Source organism: Cydia amplana, chromosome 11 (assembly GCF_948474715.1).
Source record: "Cydia amplana chromosome 11, ilCydAmpl1.1, whole genome shotgun sequence".
Lineage (NCBI taxonomy): Eukaryota > Metazoa > Arthropoda > Insecta > Lepidoptera > Tortricidae > Cydia > Cydia amplana.
The window spans coordinates 10438253-10456413 of NC_086079.1; the positions used below are offsets into that span (position 1 = coordinate 10438253).

General features: G+C 38.8%; 3 protein-coding genes across 5 annotated transcripts; 1 reads left to right on the top strand and 2 right to left on the bottom strand.

Annotated features, from left to right (window-relative positions):
• Positions 1–1348: 1348 nt before the first annotated feature.
• Positions 1349–10328, bottom strand: LOC134652481 (coiled-coil domain-containing protein 93). The gene is made up of 10 exons (XM_063507675.1): positions 10169–10328; positions 9885–10093; positions 9440–9707; positions 9131–9292; positions 8878–8925; positions 4542–4843; positions 3723–3842; positions 2349–2578; positions 2150–2270; positions 1349–1622 (listed from the first exon to the last, which is right to left on the bottom strand). The coding sequence occupies exons 1-10, from the start codon at positions 10250–10252 to the stop codon at positions 1391–1393; spliced, it is 1776 nt and encodes a 591-aa protein (XP_063363745.1). The 5' UTR covers positions 10253–10328; the 3' UTR covers positions 1349–1390.
• Positions 10329–11014: 686 nt separating this feature from the next.
• Positions 11015–16018, top strand: LOC134652474 (ubiquinone biosynthesis protein COQ9, mitochondrial-like). 2 transcript variants are annotated; one of them, XM_063507665.1, is made up of 7 exons: positions 11033–11095; positions 11186–11830; positions 13513–13868; positions 13940–14031; positions 14541–14661; positions 14969–15172; positions 15861–16018. In XM_063507665.1, exons 2-7 carry the CDS (start codon positions 11236–11238, stop codon positions 15894–15896), a joined length of 1404 nt encoding a protein of 467 aa, XP_063363735.1. In that variant the 5' UTR covers positions 11033–11095; positions 11186–11235; the 3' UTR covers positions 15897–16018. The 2 variants fall into 2 exon arrangements, with proteins under 2 accessions (XP_063363734.1, XP_063363735.1); XM_063507664.1 differs by lacking the exons at positions 13513–13868; positions 13940–14031; positions 14541–14661; positions 14969–15172; positions 15861–16018 and having other exon boundaries at positions 11015–11095; positions 11186–13009.
• Positions 15894–17770, bottom strand: LOC134652475 (uncharacterized). Of its 2 annotated transcripts, XM_063507667.1 has the most exons (4): positions 17752–17770; positions 17111–17654; positions 16659–16952; positions 15894–16375 (listed from the first exon to the last, which is right to left on the bottom strand). In XM_063507667.1, the coding sequence occupies exons 2-4, from the start codon at positions 17608–17610 to the stop codon at positions 16231–16233; spliced, it is 939 nt and encodes a 312-aa protein (XP_063363737.1). In that variant the 5' UTR covers positions 17611–17654; positions 17752–17770; the 3' UTR covers positions 15894–16230. The 2 variants fall into 2 exon arrangements, with proteins under 2 accessions (XP_063363737.1, XP_063363736.1); XM_063507666.1 differs by lacking the exon at positions 17752–17770 and having other exon boundaries at positions 17111–17718.
• Between the last annotated feature and the right edge of the window lie 391 nt (positions 17771–18161).

The window sequence follows — 18161 nt, forward strand, 5'->3', positions numbered from 1 at the left end:
TTTCGTGACATGTTCATTGGCAATCTCAAGTAATAAATAAAAACTATAAAGATCATTGCACTTGTTCTTAAAAAATCTACACCATCAACTCTTCCTATCCTATTTTAACTTTTGCCAGCTTCTTGAGTTGCAAATACGGGTACGTACCGTCTAACCAAAACCAAAGAGAATTTGAAATAGAGGCGGATTAGCACACCTCACCAAACTCGTAGTTTACAATAAATGTACAGTAACGGGTACGTACGGTCTAAACAAAACCAAATAGAATTTGAAATAGAGAATTGTCAAAGTAAATTATGTAGACACAATAAATTCTACTCCCATCTTTCGACAGAAGATTAAAACTGTTAGAACGCCATTTGGATTCTTATTCTTTCACATGAGTGAAACACACACACACATATCAATGTGTTAATTTGTTAAATATTGAAATTCTACTTCTACTCGACAGTACGCCATAAGCTGGCAGTAACTGTGGCTGCATAATTTACGAAATTCCGTTATCTGCCTATCGTTCATGCATATTCGAACAATAGAGAGGCAGATAAAGAAATTTCGTTTATCGCGATAGGGTCTCTGGCCCATGCCATAGGATAGGCTAAGTACGGTACAGGTCGATTCACGAAAGCTGGCACGAATGGAATGAATGAGTGAATGGAAATATATATGTGTGTTACAGATTAACCAATAAAATGGTGACTCTGGCTGTATACCGATTATTACCGATACATGTGTCAGTCACACAATGACAGATATAATTGATTTCGTTCATTCCATTCGCACCAGCTTTCGTGAATGGCCTGCGGGCTCAGCACGGTTCCATTTTTATCGACTATCACTATGCCCGTCACTTTCGCACTTACATACTTGTTAGGCATGGTGACAAATGATAAAAATGCGACCGTGCTACTAGGGCTGGTGGCCTAGCCATGGTGACGATCGCTTGCGCTTCGCCATCGAATCGCTTTGTGTCTCGCAATCACTCTTCCATATTAGTGCGACAGTGACAGTTGGGTTTCGTTCGCTACGGAGCATAACGTAGAGCAGGGGTTCCCAAACTTTTTTTAGGCACGCCCCCCTGCTGCCTAAAATGAAGTTCCCACGCCCCCCTTTTCGCTTCGATGCAAGGAAACGGATAACTATTAGGCAATCGTGTTCAAATTTCCCGAGGCGCCGCGCCCCCTTTAAAACGTGGCCGCGCCCCCCACTTTGGGAACCCCTGGCGTAGAGAAACAAACCGGTCCGATAGCGAAGCGCAAGCGATCTTCACCTTGGCCGCCTGTACAGGAGGCCATAACCATACGGTCTCCCGTACCCCCAGAATTGTGACATTTTCATAACTTAAAGGTATCAGGACTTGTACTTAAACAACCATTTCCACATCATCAGATCAGCTGTTCCTTTTTCCATACTTCTGCCTCTCTCCCGCTAGTTTCTTAAGGGCCGCCGCGTATTGTCTCTGGACGTCCATGAGCCGCGAGTACTCCGCGTGCAGGGCCGTCTTCTGGTCCCTCTCGTGTTTGAACTTGTGTTCGACCTTCTTAACCGTTTGGTTCACCCATTCGACGATGGACTCGAATTGCGTCATGAACTCTTCTCTCTTTCTGGCTGAAGACATGGCCCTGTAACAAATTAATTAATTCTTAGTTCTTACAGAGGAAGAGACATATCTAAAGACGCTTTGCATCAAACTAAAAACATCAAAAGACCGGGGAGTCTCCTACAAGTCTGCCTAGAAACTTGTTTGCAGGGGGGGGGGTCAGTTATCTTTACAGTAACCTGCAATATGTTACTCTTCGAAGGCCGCAAAAATATGTGACACGTTGTTATGGCTCTACAAATCAGATCGTGTCAGATATTTTTGCGGCCTTCGTTGTGTAACATATTATTGCAGGTGACTGTACATGCCTACGTGTTCCAGCTTTGCCTTTAAAATTAGTGACTATCAGTTGAATAGAAGATCTGAAAGGCGGAATTCCACCATGTACGGCACAAGCATAGATAGCATATTCAGTAAAAAAATACTTGTGCCGCACAATGCCGCAAACTGGTGGAATCCCGCCTTAATACACGATCTAAGATACAAAATGTCTTCAATGTCATTAGCAGACCGGGACAGATGTAAGATAAAATAATAATAAGTACTTACTCTTCATAATTATCCAAAATGGAATTTAGTAGACTTAATTCCTTTGAGGTATAAAGTTTCACTTCAAAAAGCGTATTGTAAAATATATAATACTGTTTAGTTTCCTTGTGTTTAGATGCAACTGTAACAAAAATAAAAATTATTAGTCCACTTTTCTTTTTTAAGTATATATTTATTACACAAAATTCGACTTTATTACCTTGATTATAGAGTTCAATAAATCTCTTCTCATACTGCAGTAGTTCAGCAGTGCCAGGAACCTCGTCTAAGGCCACAGTGTATCTCAGAACCTCTCTGTTTAATCTGGCCAGTTCCAATCTCATATTGGTTATAAATGCTTTTAACTTTTCTTCTCTGTCTCTGAACTCTTTTAATTCAGCTGGAGTGAGTGATTGCTCCTCCACTTTAGCTGCCGGGTTTCGCGCGGCACTAAAAAGAAATTACTTTTTCACACCACCTATTCGGAAAAGAGCTTTTTCTTCCCTGCTAGGAGGGATCAAAATGGCGCTTTTCCTCCCTGCTAGGAGGGATCAAAGTAACACTTTTCTGTTCTAGCACACTATTTTTAAATTTTTTTGCACATTATTTTTTTAGCTTAAATAATCTAAGTTTCTAAGTTTAAGCATCAGATTGTGTCAACACTAAGATTTTTTTATTTTCCTCATAGTCTATGTGAAAAGCAGTATGTGTCACACGGTATCAAAATTATTTCGTCTTGGGCGTTAACACTTGAATCCCTCATTAGGCTCAGGATTCTACTTTAATCCATCCAACCAATCTATCGCTTCATTCAGAATTCAGTGTACGCCCTTGACGGAAATATATCATTTTGATCCCTTGTAACACAAACTACTATTTTATTGCTTTAGGTAGGTATTGGAACTTTACCAACTTTTAATGGCATAAAAAATTATACTGTGATAGTTCACTGAGAACCCCTAATTATGAGGAGCCAACCAATACGGCGTGGGTACAGGTACAGTAGGATTGGGTATAGAAACGCCGAGACAATGTACAATGCCTTACCAAATAAGAAAAACAGGACAAGAAATTATCTATCTCACCTAGGCGCAAGAAATATTAGCAAATCCTGATCTAAACCGTTCAGCGTGCGTTCAACACACTACAGGCATAGAGAAAAAAATACATAGAGTGCTCACTCCATATATCAGTTTAAGTGCCAAAAAGACTATTAGCATCTAGCATCGAGTAGCGGAACTATCAGTACTGCTAGTTGACAATAGATGTAGCACCGACCGGAAAGTCTTATGCTGTTGAGATAAGACTTTCCGGTCGGTGCTACATCTATTGTCAACTAGCAGTACTGATAGTTCCGCTACTCGATGCTAGATGTAGACACTGAAATTAAAAGTCTGAACTGATGTATGGAGTGAGCACTCTATGTATTTTTTTCTCTATGCTACAGGCTACAAACAGCAACACTCTTAACTGTCCATCAGTGGACCTTATGCCTTTTGTAATAAGGTTTACGAACTGTCAGTTAACAGTGTGGGCGATGATACAACAGAGAGTGAGAGTGTAAACACTCACTAAATAAATAAAAAATATTTACCTTAATTCTTCTTGCAATTTCTTGTTTTCCGTCTCCCTGTGCTGGATTATTTGCAACAATTCATTTCTTTCTCGTGCCAGTTCCTTCAAGGTCTTGTAAAATTTCTTCACATTTTTGTCACTAAAAGCAAAATTTTCCGTTGAGTCAAAATGCTCTAAAAGTGAAAATTAAAAAAATAATACAAAATTCTTTATTTCATTAAAAAAACTGTGCATATAATTTGAGGGATGGTGTCACCCAGTAAACAATATATTTGCCTGTGTTGGAAGGCACCGCTCTTCCGTGATTAATTAAAATTTGTACTGTGCAAGATCCTGCATCATACATAAGATTGATTGATTGATTATTTATTCATAAAACATAATATTTTAATGTCAAATAAGGTACATATTAATCTATTTATACACTAGATCTTAGGTAGATAAGTATTTAACACGTACATAGGTACTAATTTACTTCTGCATGCATTGCATTATTTTCTAAGTTAAGGTTCGTAACTTAGATTTAAATATTTGGGTCACTACACGCCTCGAGAAATTCGTCAATGGTATAGCAAGCGAGGCTTGTTAATAATGTTTTACAACATCGCTTTGTACTAATTTCATCTCCCATAAGAAGTCTTACTAGACCTTATAGTGACCAAACCACCACGCCTACCATCAAGTGGTCTATGTAAACTCTCTTTTTAATAATTTCTAGTATTATAAGTGCTACCCCCACTGTTCTACTTCATATTTTAATGGAACAAGAGTTTTAAAACTCAGCATGTTCTTAGCCGTGAATGTGTTAGGTGAAGTTCATGGGCTATTCTAGACTTACCTACTGTCGTCAGAGTTCATCATTGTATATGTAATTTTTTGCAACTTTTCTAAAACACTAGCATATTCCTGCTTTGCGTCTTCCATTCTACTCTCATGTTCCTTCTTAGTTTTTTCTACTTCTTTCTCCATAGCATCAACAGTTTTTGTGAGTTTGTCCACTTCCTCTGAATATTTGAGCTTTTCACTTAATTCTAGCTCCTTTGAAAGTTCTCCAGTGAGTTCTGAGTGTAGCACAGCATAGTGAATTTTGGTGTCAGCAGCGTCGACATTATTATCCTGATTCTTTGTAAACCTGTCAGTCTAAAATTAAAGATGTTATAAAATTTGAGTGTGACAAAAATAAGAAATTTATTTTAAATTTCTGGGGACAATCTTAGCAAACCTTTGTTAATACTATATGTTGCGAACGCAACCTTTATATTTGTATAAAATCTCAATACCTATATTCCTAATGCAGTAGCTAAACGCGGCCGTCGGGCTCGGCTAAAATAGGAGCGCTCCACATACTTTGTATCGCGGCCAATTAGAGGCACCTAAATTTAAACCACCTTTTGTACTGATCAAATATTGCAAATCACTCTCTCATCAGCCTTCATACAATATCCACTTCTACATTTAACAGTTCTGGCAAGAAACCCTTGTAAAATATTTTGTTCAGTGTTAAAGGCTCTCTAGGTAGGGAACCACTCACACGCAGGAATCCAAAAGAAACGTCATGGGAAGCCTATAAGGCAGACCTCGAAAACCGTCTAAAGGATGTCCCAAAATATGTAAAAACACAAGACTCTCTCAACATGGCAGTTAACTTATTATCTGAAGGCATACGTAGGGCCTACGAACAAGCCTGCCCGCTGAAAGAGGCAAAAACTACTAACACAACGACGTGGTGGAACAAAAAGTTAGAAAACCTTCGCAGGTCCACACGTCGCATATTCAATCACTCGACCACGCCGAATGGGTGGGAAAGGTATGGTAAAGCGTTGACTGAATATAATAAACAAATCAGGAAAGCAAAAAGAAGGTCATGGAGAAGGTTCTGTGAAGAGATTGCCCAAACTCATAAAGGTGCGAGAATTCACAAAATACTCTCCAAGACACCAACCAACTATCTTGGTCTCCTCAAAAGGCCAGATGGCACATTTACGAACACAGAAGAGGAAACTCTGGACTTGCTCAGAGGCACCCACTTCCCCGGTTCGTACTCAACCAGTAATACACAACTTTGCGCCCAAAGGAACCCTCGAATCCACAGGGTACGCAATATCGACTGGAATTTGGCAACTAACATCTTTAGACCAAACAAAATTAAATGGGCATTGGGAAAATTTAAACCATTTAAATCAGCGGGAGAAGATGGAGTGTTTCCGGCGCTTTTACAGCAGGGACAAGACCTCCTCCTCCCACATCTGGCCAGAATATTCCGAGCAAGCTTCTCGTGGGGTATTATACCAGATAAATGGACTCGGGTCAAGGTACGCTTTATACCAAAGGCAGGGAAAAAGGACTACTCACAGCCTAAATCCTTCAGACCGATTAGTCTAACATCGTTCCTACTCAAAACGATGGAAAGAATCATTGATCAGCACATTAGAGCCAAATACCTTGTGGAAAGACCACTAAGCGTAAATCAACATGCTTACCAAAAGGGAAAATCTACGGAGACTGCCCTACTTGACCTGGTTGACAAGGTGCAGAAAACCCTAGAGGACAAGCAAACCGCTCTATGTGCGTTCCTTGATGTCGAGGGTGCTTTCGACAATACGCCCACAGAGACCATACTTAATGGTATGAAATCAAAGGGAGTAGACGAAACCACCACCAGATGGGTACATAGCATGCTCTCCAATAGAGTAGCCACTCTAACCCTCAATACTATAGAGCATGAATTTTATACCACAAAAGGGTGCCCACAAGGAGGCGTTCTATCCCCACTCTTATGGACCCTAGCAGTGGACCAACTTCTTGCAATCATGTCAGGCCAAGACTATGACACACAAGGATATGCCGACGACCTTGTAGTCATCGTCAAAGGCCCTTGCCTCCACACGATATCGAACATAATGCAGGGAGCTCTAAACACCATATTCAAATGGTGTCGAGAAAATGACTTGTCCATTAATCCGAGCAAGACCGTGATAGTACCATTCACAAGAAAACGGAAGCTCGAAAAGCTCACAGAACCAAGACTTAATGGACAAATAATATCATTCTCAGACGAGGTCAAGTACCTAGGGGTCACTTTCGACCAAAAGTTAACTTGGAACCCTCACCTGAGAAACATCATACAAAAAGCGAAAATGGCCATGTGGTCATGCTGTCGCATGGCAGGAGCAAGATGGGGCATAAGACCCAAAATTGCTATGTGGTTATACACAGCTGTAGTGAGGCCAATTATCACCTACGCTTCCGCAGTCTGGTGTAACAAAACCAGCCAAAAGACAGCAATAGACACATTAAACAGCCTGCAACGCACGGCTTGTTTAACAGCAACAGGCGCCTTCTCCTCGACGCCGGGGGCGGCCCTAGATGCACTGCTGGACATTATACCACTCCACTTGCAGGTGCAAAAGGAGGCCAAGCAGTGCATCTACAGAGTCTGCACGCTAAACAGGCCAAAATGGCGCTCTCAAGCATTAACCAAACTAAAGGCCTGGGTTTTTGCAAATAGAACCCTTAGCATGCCCACAGATGACACGCACACTCAATGTCACTTCACTAAACTGTACACAGTAGAAATACCTCCTAGAGACAAATGGTCTAACGACCAAATGTTCGTCGAAGAGGGAAGCCTCAATTGGTATACGGATGGTTCCAAGAAAGGCAATGATGTAGGATGTGGGATCTATGGTGAGAGACCTAAGCTCAGAGCTAGCGTCAGCATGGGCACACAGGCCTCAATCTTCCAGGCAGAAGTCTTCGCCATCAACAAATGTGCGGAGATCAACCTGGATAGAAACCTGAGACACCAGCATATCTACATCAACTCAGACAGCCAGGCTGCTCTGCTGGCACTAGAATCTCTTGAGTCAAACTCAAAACTAGTCCAGAACTGTAAATCAAACCTAAATGCACTGGCTAACTCCAACAAAGTCATACTTAGATGGGTACCAGGGCACTCCGACATTAACGGAAACGAAGAAGCGGATGAACTTGCTAGGAAGGGCGCAGACACACCCCTGGTCGGCCCAGAACCGTTTTGTGGAATCACAAAACGGGACGCATATTCTCTGCTCAACAACATGGAAAAAGCGAGAGCAATCGATTGGTGGAAGTTCGTCAGAGGACAAGAACACTCGAAAGCTCTAATCAAAGGGTTCAACAGCAAAACTGCTAAGGAGCTTTTAGGGCTCAAAAGACACAAAACTTGCGCGGTGACTAGAATTTTGACTGGACACTGCAAGTTGAACAAACACATGTTCCGAATAGGGAAAAAACAAGATGCGACATGCAGGTTCTGTCAGGAGTCAGAGGAGACTGCTATGCACATTCTCTGTTCCTGCGGACCACTAATGTCCAAAAGAAGTACCTACCTAGGGCGACACATACTGGAACCCTATGAGGTACAGAGCATTACGGCCCAAAGAATCTGGAGCTTCCTGGATTCAACGGGCATCAGTAGTGAACTTTAAAGGGCTGTCACAATAGATCATAGCTTGGTCGAAGCGACACTCAAAGGCCCACAAAACCCCAATAATAATAACCCTTGTAAACCAGTACTTTGGAGAATTATATCAGTTCACTAAAAATTTAAGCTTTTTCCGTACCCAAAGGGTAAAAACGGGACCCTATTACTAAGACTCCGCTGTCCGTCCGTCCGTCCGTCTGTCACCAGGCTGTATCTCACGAACCGTGATAGCTAGACAGTTGAAATTTTCACAGATGATGTATTTCTGTTGCCGCTATAACAACAAATACTAAAAACAAAATAAAATAAAGATTTAAGTGGGGCTCCCATACAACAAACGTGCTTTTTGACCGAAGTTAAGCAACGTCGGGCGGGGTCAGTACTTGGATGGGTGACCGTTTTTTTGCTTGTTTTGCTCTATTTTTTGTTGATGGTGCGGAACCCTCCGTGCGCGAGTCCGACTCGCACTTGGCCGGTTTTTTTATTTGAGTCGTCAAGATCCTGACCTGCATGGCGGCTACACTATACATACCATCTATGTGGGACAAGGGGTTGAACACACAAATTTAAATTTTAACCCAGAACTCTCGGCTTCATACGCAGGGTATGACTACTGCATGACTACTACTACTACTACTATTGGTAAGAGGTCATAAACACAATTTGTTGTGGAATTGTGTGCAATTACTATTTTATTTGGGATACTTACTTCTGTTGTTATTTTAGATGGATCAGCTAATGTTTTTTCATAGTCATACTGGAACAACCATAAAAAAATATTATAAATGCAGGAAATGTCTAAATAATGGTTCTAGGAAAATGACATTTTATTTTTTTATAAAGTTTGTCAAACTATTGCAAATTTAAGATGAATTAAAGAATAGAGAGAATTCTTCTAGAGCAACATCATCAACAAGCGGATGGGAAAACAACACCCCTGACTCTATTTAATTAAAACTTACCAGGAAATCAAGACCCTCATCCTTTTTGCTCTCATCCTGTTGTGTAGTGATATGAAGTAGCATCCTCTGGTCGTATTCAGAGAGGGTTGCATTGACCTGCTCCAGTTCATTTGCCGGCAGACCACCTATCCTCTTGCGGACTCTACATGGTTTGTATAAATTCTGAAAAAAATACAAAACAATCAATGATTAATTAAGATAAAAAAAAATATTTTGAATTGTTAAAAAAGAGATTTTATAAAGACAAAGAATTAACAAACAGGCATTTATAGTTTAAGCTTGTTACAAGTGGCAATACGATTATCTTACTTGTAAAACAGATAAATTCTTGAGCAATCTTTCTTTTTGTTCAAATACTTTTCGATCTGATTCAAAGATGTGTTCCTTGTCATACTGCATCACAGCAAAATTCCGCAGCTCATCTTCTTTTGCTTCTCGGAACTCACTTGAGTATTTTATCAGCCATTGTATGAGGGGGTAGATGTTGATGAAATCCAATCCTTGGATTTGATGAGGCTCGATTATGAATGGGCATTTCATAGAAGGTAGTACTTTAACTATTTTTTCTGTTAGTGCACTGGTAAAAGAAAAAAAAACTTTAAATATGTGTGTGATGATTGCAGCTGATGGTTTTTAACAAGATGCTCAAAGTATTTATTTTATTTTATTCGGGATGCTTACTGCCTAATATACATAGGTTGATAGACTTATCTGCTAAATGCAAACAAATAATATACATCCATTGCCTACTTACATCTTTTTTCCAATAGTAAGGTTCTCCTCAAAGAGTAAACTGACATCCACGTCGATATCACACAACTCTATGCACCAAGACAGCCCTCCGACGATCTTATCAAAAGCCGACAGACCCTGCAACTGGGCGCGGTAGTACCCGGCCGCAACCAACGCGTCCGAGATCTCGTGCCACTTAACCAACTGCTCCGCATCTTCACGAACCTCCACCTAAAATTATACACAACCAATTAAAAACAAAGAACATCACTGATCATTTTATTTGAACCTCCCCCTTTACGTTACCTCTTTTCCATCGTGATCTACACCACTGTAAATGTTCATCAACGGTTTACTTCGAGTAAAAATATTTTTCTGTTTTGCTGCCATTCTGACTATATTTAAATAATTACAGTAGATTATTAAAACCTTTACATTAAATAATTAATATACATTCTGTTTGCTCGCTGCTGCCTGCTTGTGTGTCTCAGTTTCCGAGTTGTCAATAATTGATGACAATCAAAATATATTGTTCGAATTCACGCTATTATACCAAAAAAAATTGTACAAATGTTAAAACAGTGGAAATATAAAATAGAAAAATACATATTTTGAATAATTTTCAATTCAAATTAAAGAAAAGAGTCGTCTGTGTAAATTTTATGTTTAAATATTATCATTTATGAACACAATGTCACATGACACCAAGTTAACTAGATACATTAAATATAAGTATTTGAACGTTTCTTGAAAAATGGTAACTCAGATTTTGTACACTCCATTTCACGCAATAGAAACAAATTACCATTTGATAGACGTACTTTTATTTATAATGAAAATGTGGTTTTCAAAGGTACGTGGGTACGTGAGATTTATTTTTATAATGTAAATGGCCGCAGAATAACTCTGGCTATTACTAATTCAAATAACATAAACTTTATGAAACCCCTGGCAGAGACAGAATACCTATTTTAACGATGTAACGAAACGTAATTTCCAAATTCTCTCATGTCACTGTCAGCATGCTATTGCTATATTATCTACGGTCACCAGCACCACATTGGCTCTCCGTTTAGCGCAGCGTGAAAATTTCGGCTTTAAATTATAATTTCAGCTGTAGAATATTAGTCTAGAAGAAGTCAATAGAAGAGCAATTACTAACATCATTGTAGCAGTGTATTATCTTGTTATTGATATACTCCAGCATGAGCAAGTTACCGTGCATCTTTCGTTGTAAGTAGCAATTGTTTTTTCATAACACACACGCTAATAAACTGCGTCAACAACGTTTTTTCCTTTAGAATACAATTTGACTTATTTCAGAAATCATTGACGGCATTATTGGTTGATCCGGCTACATATCAAAGGTCGCAATGAGTGATACTGTAGATGTTGTGGACTTAGTGTCTAAATTATTAGATTCAGGAAAGTACAAAGAAGTTCTCAGTGTTCATAATGAAGAAAAATATGCGAGCAGTTTCAAGGACAATTGTTGGGACATGATCTCGGTAGCTGTCGGCAAGATACAGGATGAGACCATAGTTATCAAGCCCTCACTTTACAGCACTTGTGAAGAACTGCTGGCTATTATTGTCCAGAAAGCAACGCCAGAAGAAGCACTCCTGGAGTTTATAGAACAAGTGGAAGTGGCTAAGAATGATGCTCAGTTTGGAATAGTGCTTACACCACTGCAACAGCTTCTGAAGAAACTGTCAGCTAAAAGAGGAAGATCTCTGGAGTGGAGCTTAAATTCCATAAGTACCTATATTGAAAATATTCCCACACCTGAATGTCAGCTGGAGGGCAAGGCACGCTTGCTGGCCGAGTGTGACCCTAACATCAGGAGGATCATTCGAGTTTACTCTTTGATACCTCCATTTTATCAACCCTTTATTGAGGAATTAAAAGCACCTGAATCTAATGTTAAAACCAAACAGATAATAGCTGCATTTTTAATTAGCCTCCTTGGCAAACCTTTGATCTATCTGGATTTGGACATTGAAAACAATGAACAAAGTGAAGCTAGACTATGCTGCACTACGATTGTGAAAGATATCTGTACATTAGAGAAAAATATACTGAAGTTTCTTGAATATGTTGAAATTTGTAACAAAACCAATTCCAAGTCGAAATCATCTGAAAGTGATGTAGAAAAACCACCTTATGATCATAAAGAGAAACTGAATATGCTTACACTTTCAGGCTTATACTATGTTGTCCTATCTTTACAATTTGATTTGCCCGACAATGCTATACCACAAGTTTATGCTACAGAATACATTGTGCATACTGGAATGCTATGTGTAATTTATTTACTGAATTGCCCAGAATATGGCCCACAATCCAAAGGATTGTCCTTATGTGAGGCTCTAGTGAAGAGATTATCAACGAATGCTTCTCATACTTTATTATCAGCTGCAGTTCACTTCAATCTATGTAAGGCATTGATAAATGTAGCTATATTTGCATCATATGACAGTCTTAGAAAAACTGCAGTGAATACCATCCGTAAGCACGTTAACTGCTTTGAATATGGCGGAAGATGCATGTTGATCAAATACATAATTTCAAGTTCTAATCATTCAGGAATGATCGGATATGCCATAACCCTTCTTAAGAATGCTATAGATGATGCATTAAAGGATACTGAATTGCCAGCATGTTTCACTTACCCCCAAATGATGGATTTGATAAAAAAGGTGTGTCATATGCCCCATGGAGCACAATCAGATCTGATGGAACTAAGTGATCAAATAATATCAGTATTAAACTTCCTAAGGTACTTAGTTTTAAGAGACAAAGCAAATGTTACTGGAATCAAAGAGTGTTACTCATACATAGAGTCGGACTATCTAAGTACTTTGAGGAATGCATTAAATTTATCAAAAGCACACTATGAAGTTAAACTGAAGGATGTGAAAGAGGGTACAGATCTTGTAGAAACCAAAATTTCTATCAATGTGGGAGGAAATCCATTGGATAGCATACCTGATGAACAAAAAATTGAAATTATTAATTCTGCCCTGAATTGTTTCCATTTAATGGATGGTCTTGTGGCACGTTTATCTGAGTGTATCACTGTCAATATATAAATACATTGCTTTGTAAGAGTATTTTTGAAATAAATAAGTACTATATTTGAATGTTCCATTTTGTTTTCTTAAAATCTATTCTGCACCAAATCTTAGCAGTAGCATATGTATAAAATGTAAATAGTTTTTTCACACCACCTATTCGGAAAAGAGCTTTTTCTTCCCTGCTAGGAGGGATCACAGTGGACTTTTCCTCCCTGCTAGGAGGGATCAAAGTAACACTTATGTTCTAGCACACTACCTATATTTAATTTTTTTTGCACATTATTTTTTTTAGCTTAAATAATCTGTTTAAGCATCAGATTGTGTCAACACTAAGATTTTTTTATTTTCCTCATAGTATGTGTCACACGGTATCAAAATTATTTCGTCTTGGGCGTTAACACTTGAATCCCTCATTACGCTCAGGATTCTACTTTAGAATCCCTCACTGCGTTCGGGATACTATTGTGGAGTAGTGCTTCGTTCAGGATTCAATGTACGCCCTTGACGGAAATATATCATTTTGATCCCTTGTAACACAAACTACTATTAAACGAGGATTCATTTTGTCAACAGCCATAAGGAATGGTCGTAAGTTCGTATTACCACTTGCAACAGTTCCTTTACAAAACACCCAAAGACAAATAAGATACTACAGTCAGACTGCTGAGAAAGAAATTAAAGCCCCAGCAACAACAGTGACAACTGAACATGAGGAAAATCAGTACGAAGAAAGTGTTAAGAATCGAATTTTGGAGAAGGCTCTAGAATATGTTTCTAAGAATGGTTGGTCTGTAGAATCGTTGAGCGCTGGTGCTGAGGCGGCTGGTTACCCCGGCGTGGCGCACGGGCTCTTCCCTAATGGAGGGGGTGACTTGATCCACTATTTCAACGTTAAGTGCAATGATAGTCTCGTCGATCAAATGAAAAGTGTAAGTAAATAAATCAATTTTTATGTCTGAACCATGCATATATTGGACTTAAAAGTTTTTATTGATTTCAGTGGCCCAAAGATCAAGTTAAGGAGTCAAAAGTACCCGCTAAATTTATAGAGAATGCAATCGTGACAAGACTTCTTATGATTGAACCCTACAAGTAAGTTGGATATCCTCAATATGACATCGAGTTAGAGAATTAATGCTCCAATATTTATCTTAATTTTTTTAAGGATTTTTATGAGGTTTTAAATATACGATAAAGAACTTGCTAAATGTAACCACATGTAACGTACCCTTGGAGGATACAACTAAACGGAGTAGCCATTAACAGGCTTTCCCCTCTGTCGAAAATAGGCGGCCAACGGTCATACACAATGTATGGACTGACGTTTATCTGACATGGCTATTTTTACGTTACGCATACATTTGACGTTCCCCTCCCCCGCAAAAATCGGCAGACTGTTTTGTACAGAAAATTACAGACATGGCGTCTCCGTTTAATTATATCCTCCAAGAACGTACCTAACTAACGCAAATAACACAGCTCTTTCGTAGGCATGTTTACTTAGAGGAAGTCTATACTTTTTACTAGTCTCTGGTAAAATCAACCATTCTTTTTTTATTCTCATATTATAATCACTATAATTTTCATATATTCTATTACAGAAGTACATGGCCGAAAGCAATGGCCATTCAAGCCCTTCCAAACAATGTTCCTAACTGTTTAGCGACTTTACTTTCTTTAGTTGATGATATCTGCTACCATTCAGGCGACCGGAGCGTAGACGTAAGTATTTATAGCAGTGGCTTTTTTCTTATGGTACTTATAGCAGATTTGGCCCTAGGATGTCCCAGTCCCAGTACAGCGGGGCGTGAAAGGCGGCACAAACATTGAACTATTAGTGGCAGTGGCGCCCCATCATAAATATGAATGCCACTGGTTGAAAGAGGACCAAGAAAGAATGCGTACTCTCACGGACCGTTAATATTAGTCGAGAAAACAAGACCCTTAAGGTTTATGTTACTATTATAGATTATCTAAAGGTCAGTCGAATTAGTGCTAAATCAATTTTTCATGTTACTATTTATTTCAGTTTAATTGGTATATTCGTCGTGTGGGTCTGGCTGGAATCTACAAAGCGTCAGAACTATTCTACCTCACTGATAGCAGCCCGAACAACACGGCGACGAAGAGTTTCATCACGTCACGCATCAGAGATGCAGAGCTTTTGCAAACTGCACTCAGTTTGAACCCAGTTTCGGCCACACCACAAACGCTAAGCGCTGCTTTTGTTACCGTAAGGCTTTACTTTTACTGAAGGCACATTTAAATTACACTTATAGATAGTCTGTGCGGCCTAAGCGCTGGTGGCCTAGCGATAAGAGCGTGCGACTTGCAATCCGGAGGTCGCGGGTTCGAACCCCGGCTCATACCAATGAGTTTTTCGGAACTTATGTACGAAATATCATTTGATATTTACCAGTCGCTTTTCGGTGTAGGAAAACATCGTGAGGAAACCGGACTAATCCCAATACGGGCCTAGTTTACCCTCTGGGTTGAAAGGTCAGATGGCAGTCGCTTTCGTAAAAACGAGTGCCCACGCCAATTACTGGGATTAGTTGCCAAGCGGACCCCAGGCTCCCATGAGCCGTGGCAAAATGCCGGGACAACGCTAGGAAGATGAAGATGATAAGATAGTCTGTGCGGAAAGAGAAGAGTCGTGGAATGTATGGGGCTTAATACATGCCAAGAGTCTTCTCTTTCTGAACAGACTCTAGTAAAGCTTCGTTCTGTCAGTACTTTCTATCCTTAATACCATTAATGCTAACTATTAATGCGTGTCTGAGTAATTCCAAAAGTCACCTATGAGTCCATCATTAATTTTAGAGTTATCAGACAGTCTGAAGTATTCGGAGTTACCCGAATACACTCTAATTGTATTATATTTTTTAAGGAACCTAATACTAATGTTGCCTTTTTTTCAGGCTAAAAATGTTTTGGGAATAAATCCACTGAAGTAATTCGGAGATTATATTATATAAGAAAACATGGTCACTTTCAACTGGGTGGGTACATAATCATTTTCTTGACTGCAGTATTGTTAATTTACTTGGCTTAGAACAATATAGTTATTTTCCAAATCTTTCTGCTTTTTTTAATCATCTTGAAATACTAATATAACCACATGCATAACAAGTCCATACATAACAATACACATGACATTAATATTAAAATATAATATGTTTTGTATAAAAATGTATAAATACTTTTTACATTTTGATATAGTTCAGTATGAGTAGGCTTACAATATTGGTACATTGAACGTTTGAAGGCACAATAATTGCTTAGTCTAAGCTATGAAACAACTATGTAGTCACTGCCTGTAGAAACATAAGAGATCAAATTAGGCGGGAGTGGTAATTTGTTCCATATATTCGCTGAGACAGTTTGCCGTATCACAAATCTGCAGATCATTTGAAGTGAGTCAAGTCTTGCAAACCTGGAATTTAAAAAAAGTGTAGAACGTAAAGTTGCATATAGGAACACAGACCAGATTATAGTTATTACAGACCTAAAAGAAAAACAGAACTGCCAAGAGTAAGACATCATTTGTCCCTTGTTGGTGAAACTTAAATAAGAAGGATTACTAAGACTATAAATTAAAAGAAAAGAAACAAAATAGCAACTTATTGTTGAAACTTGAAACACTCATTATGTTAAAAGGAACTAAGAATTACTTAACAAATATATAAGAATTAAATATAATATTGATGCTCAATTACCTGTTCAATGGCCTTGCTAGCTTCACTGGCATTTCAAAAAGGTTAGATTTCACATCTACAGCAGAACAATGCTCCGATATCCTATTTGCTGGCACAAATGTTTCATTGTTCAATGAGAATAGTCCGTTTGCATGTCGGAGCCTAGCATGGAGAGTGCGGCCTACACAGCGAAAAGATACACAGAGAATATGGCGAGAGTCGTATGAGTCTCGCACCAGAAAAACATTATCGTGTTGACCTGCTAACAGCTCTTCTGCCTCACTAGATGTTATACCACCCCAATACCATCCATGCCTGAAAAGAAATTGAGTTATGCACATTGTTGTGTTGAACATTCAGGTGTGTTGTTGCCAAACAGTGAGTTTTGTTTATGTCTTTGTATTTCTATTAAAACTATGCATTTAAAAGTGGGTGGATATGGGCTGAATAGATAGATAAAACTATGTACTCACTTGGACAGCTGACAGTATATGGTACATGTTTCAAGTGACGCATGTTGATGGTGTCCTCTAAGAACTGAGTGACCATCTGAATGTTGACACTTCATTACTTGTTTATTATATTCAACGACTTTCTTATCGTTACTATCAATAATTGATACTGGACTCTTTTCCAATGACGTCGAGGGTTCACTACATTTGCTCTTTGTAATGTTGTATATGTGATCCTCATCATTGTTTTTATTGCCAAAATATCTTTGGAGAGATCTCACACTACCTGAAATAAACAGTTTGTTTTTCCAAAACTTAACGAACTTACTAGGGTTCATCTGAGGTTTTCGTTCGGGTAAAAATACACAATGAACTACGTCAGCATTAGTGTAATCTCTTTTGGTATCAATAGTTCGTTGTAAATGTTTGCATTCTATTGGTTTTAGCCATTTTCGAAGACATCCCGTCGTTAACCACTTGCGACGATTACAATGGGTACAGCGTTCGTAATTTTTGTTCATTTGTACAGTCGAATACTATTTGTTGGTTCTATTATATTCTCTTTCTGTATTATAATTTATAAAATGAAATTGTAAACGGTTAACAGACTGAATTGATTTTACAAATATACCTTAGTTCACATTTGTTGTATTTATACGTACATTTCATATTCATTGAACCGATGAAGATATTTTGCAAAGATATTTTGTTTGCATTTGACAGATTGTCTCTTGGAGGATATAATCAAACGGAGACGCCATGTCTGTAATTTTCCTCCAAGGATTGTCTCGATTGTCTACGGACTATATCTACGGCACAGACCAACCCTCTACGGACAATAGAGGAATAGACAATCGACCGTCCTTCTCTATTAAAAAAAAACGATTTTGTCTATGGTTATGTATGATATGGTCCGATCGTGTACAGTCGTTTTATATTTATGCACTGTTCTAGGATTTTATACTTGGTCAACCAGATCTTGACAGTAGAAAAAGGCGGCAAATTTGAAAAATGTAGGCGCGAAGGGATATCGTCCCATAGAAAATTTGAATTTCGCGCCTTTTTTACTGAC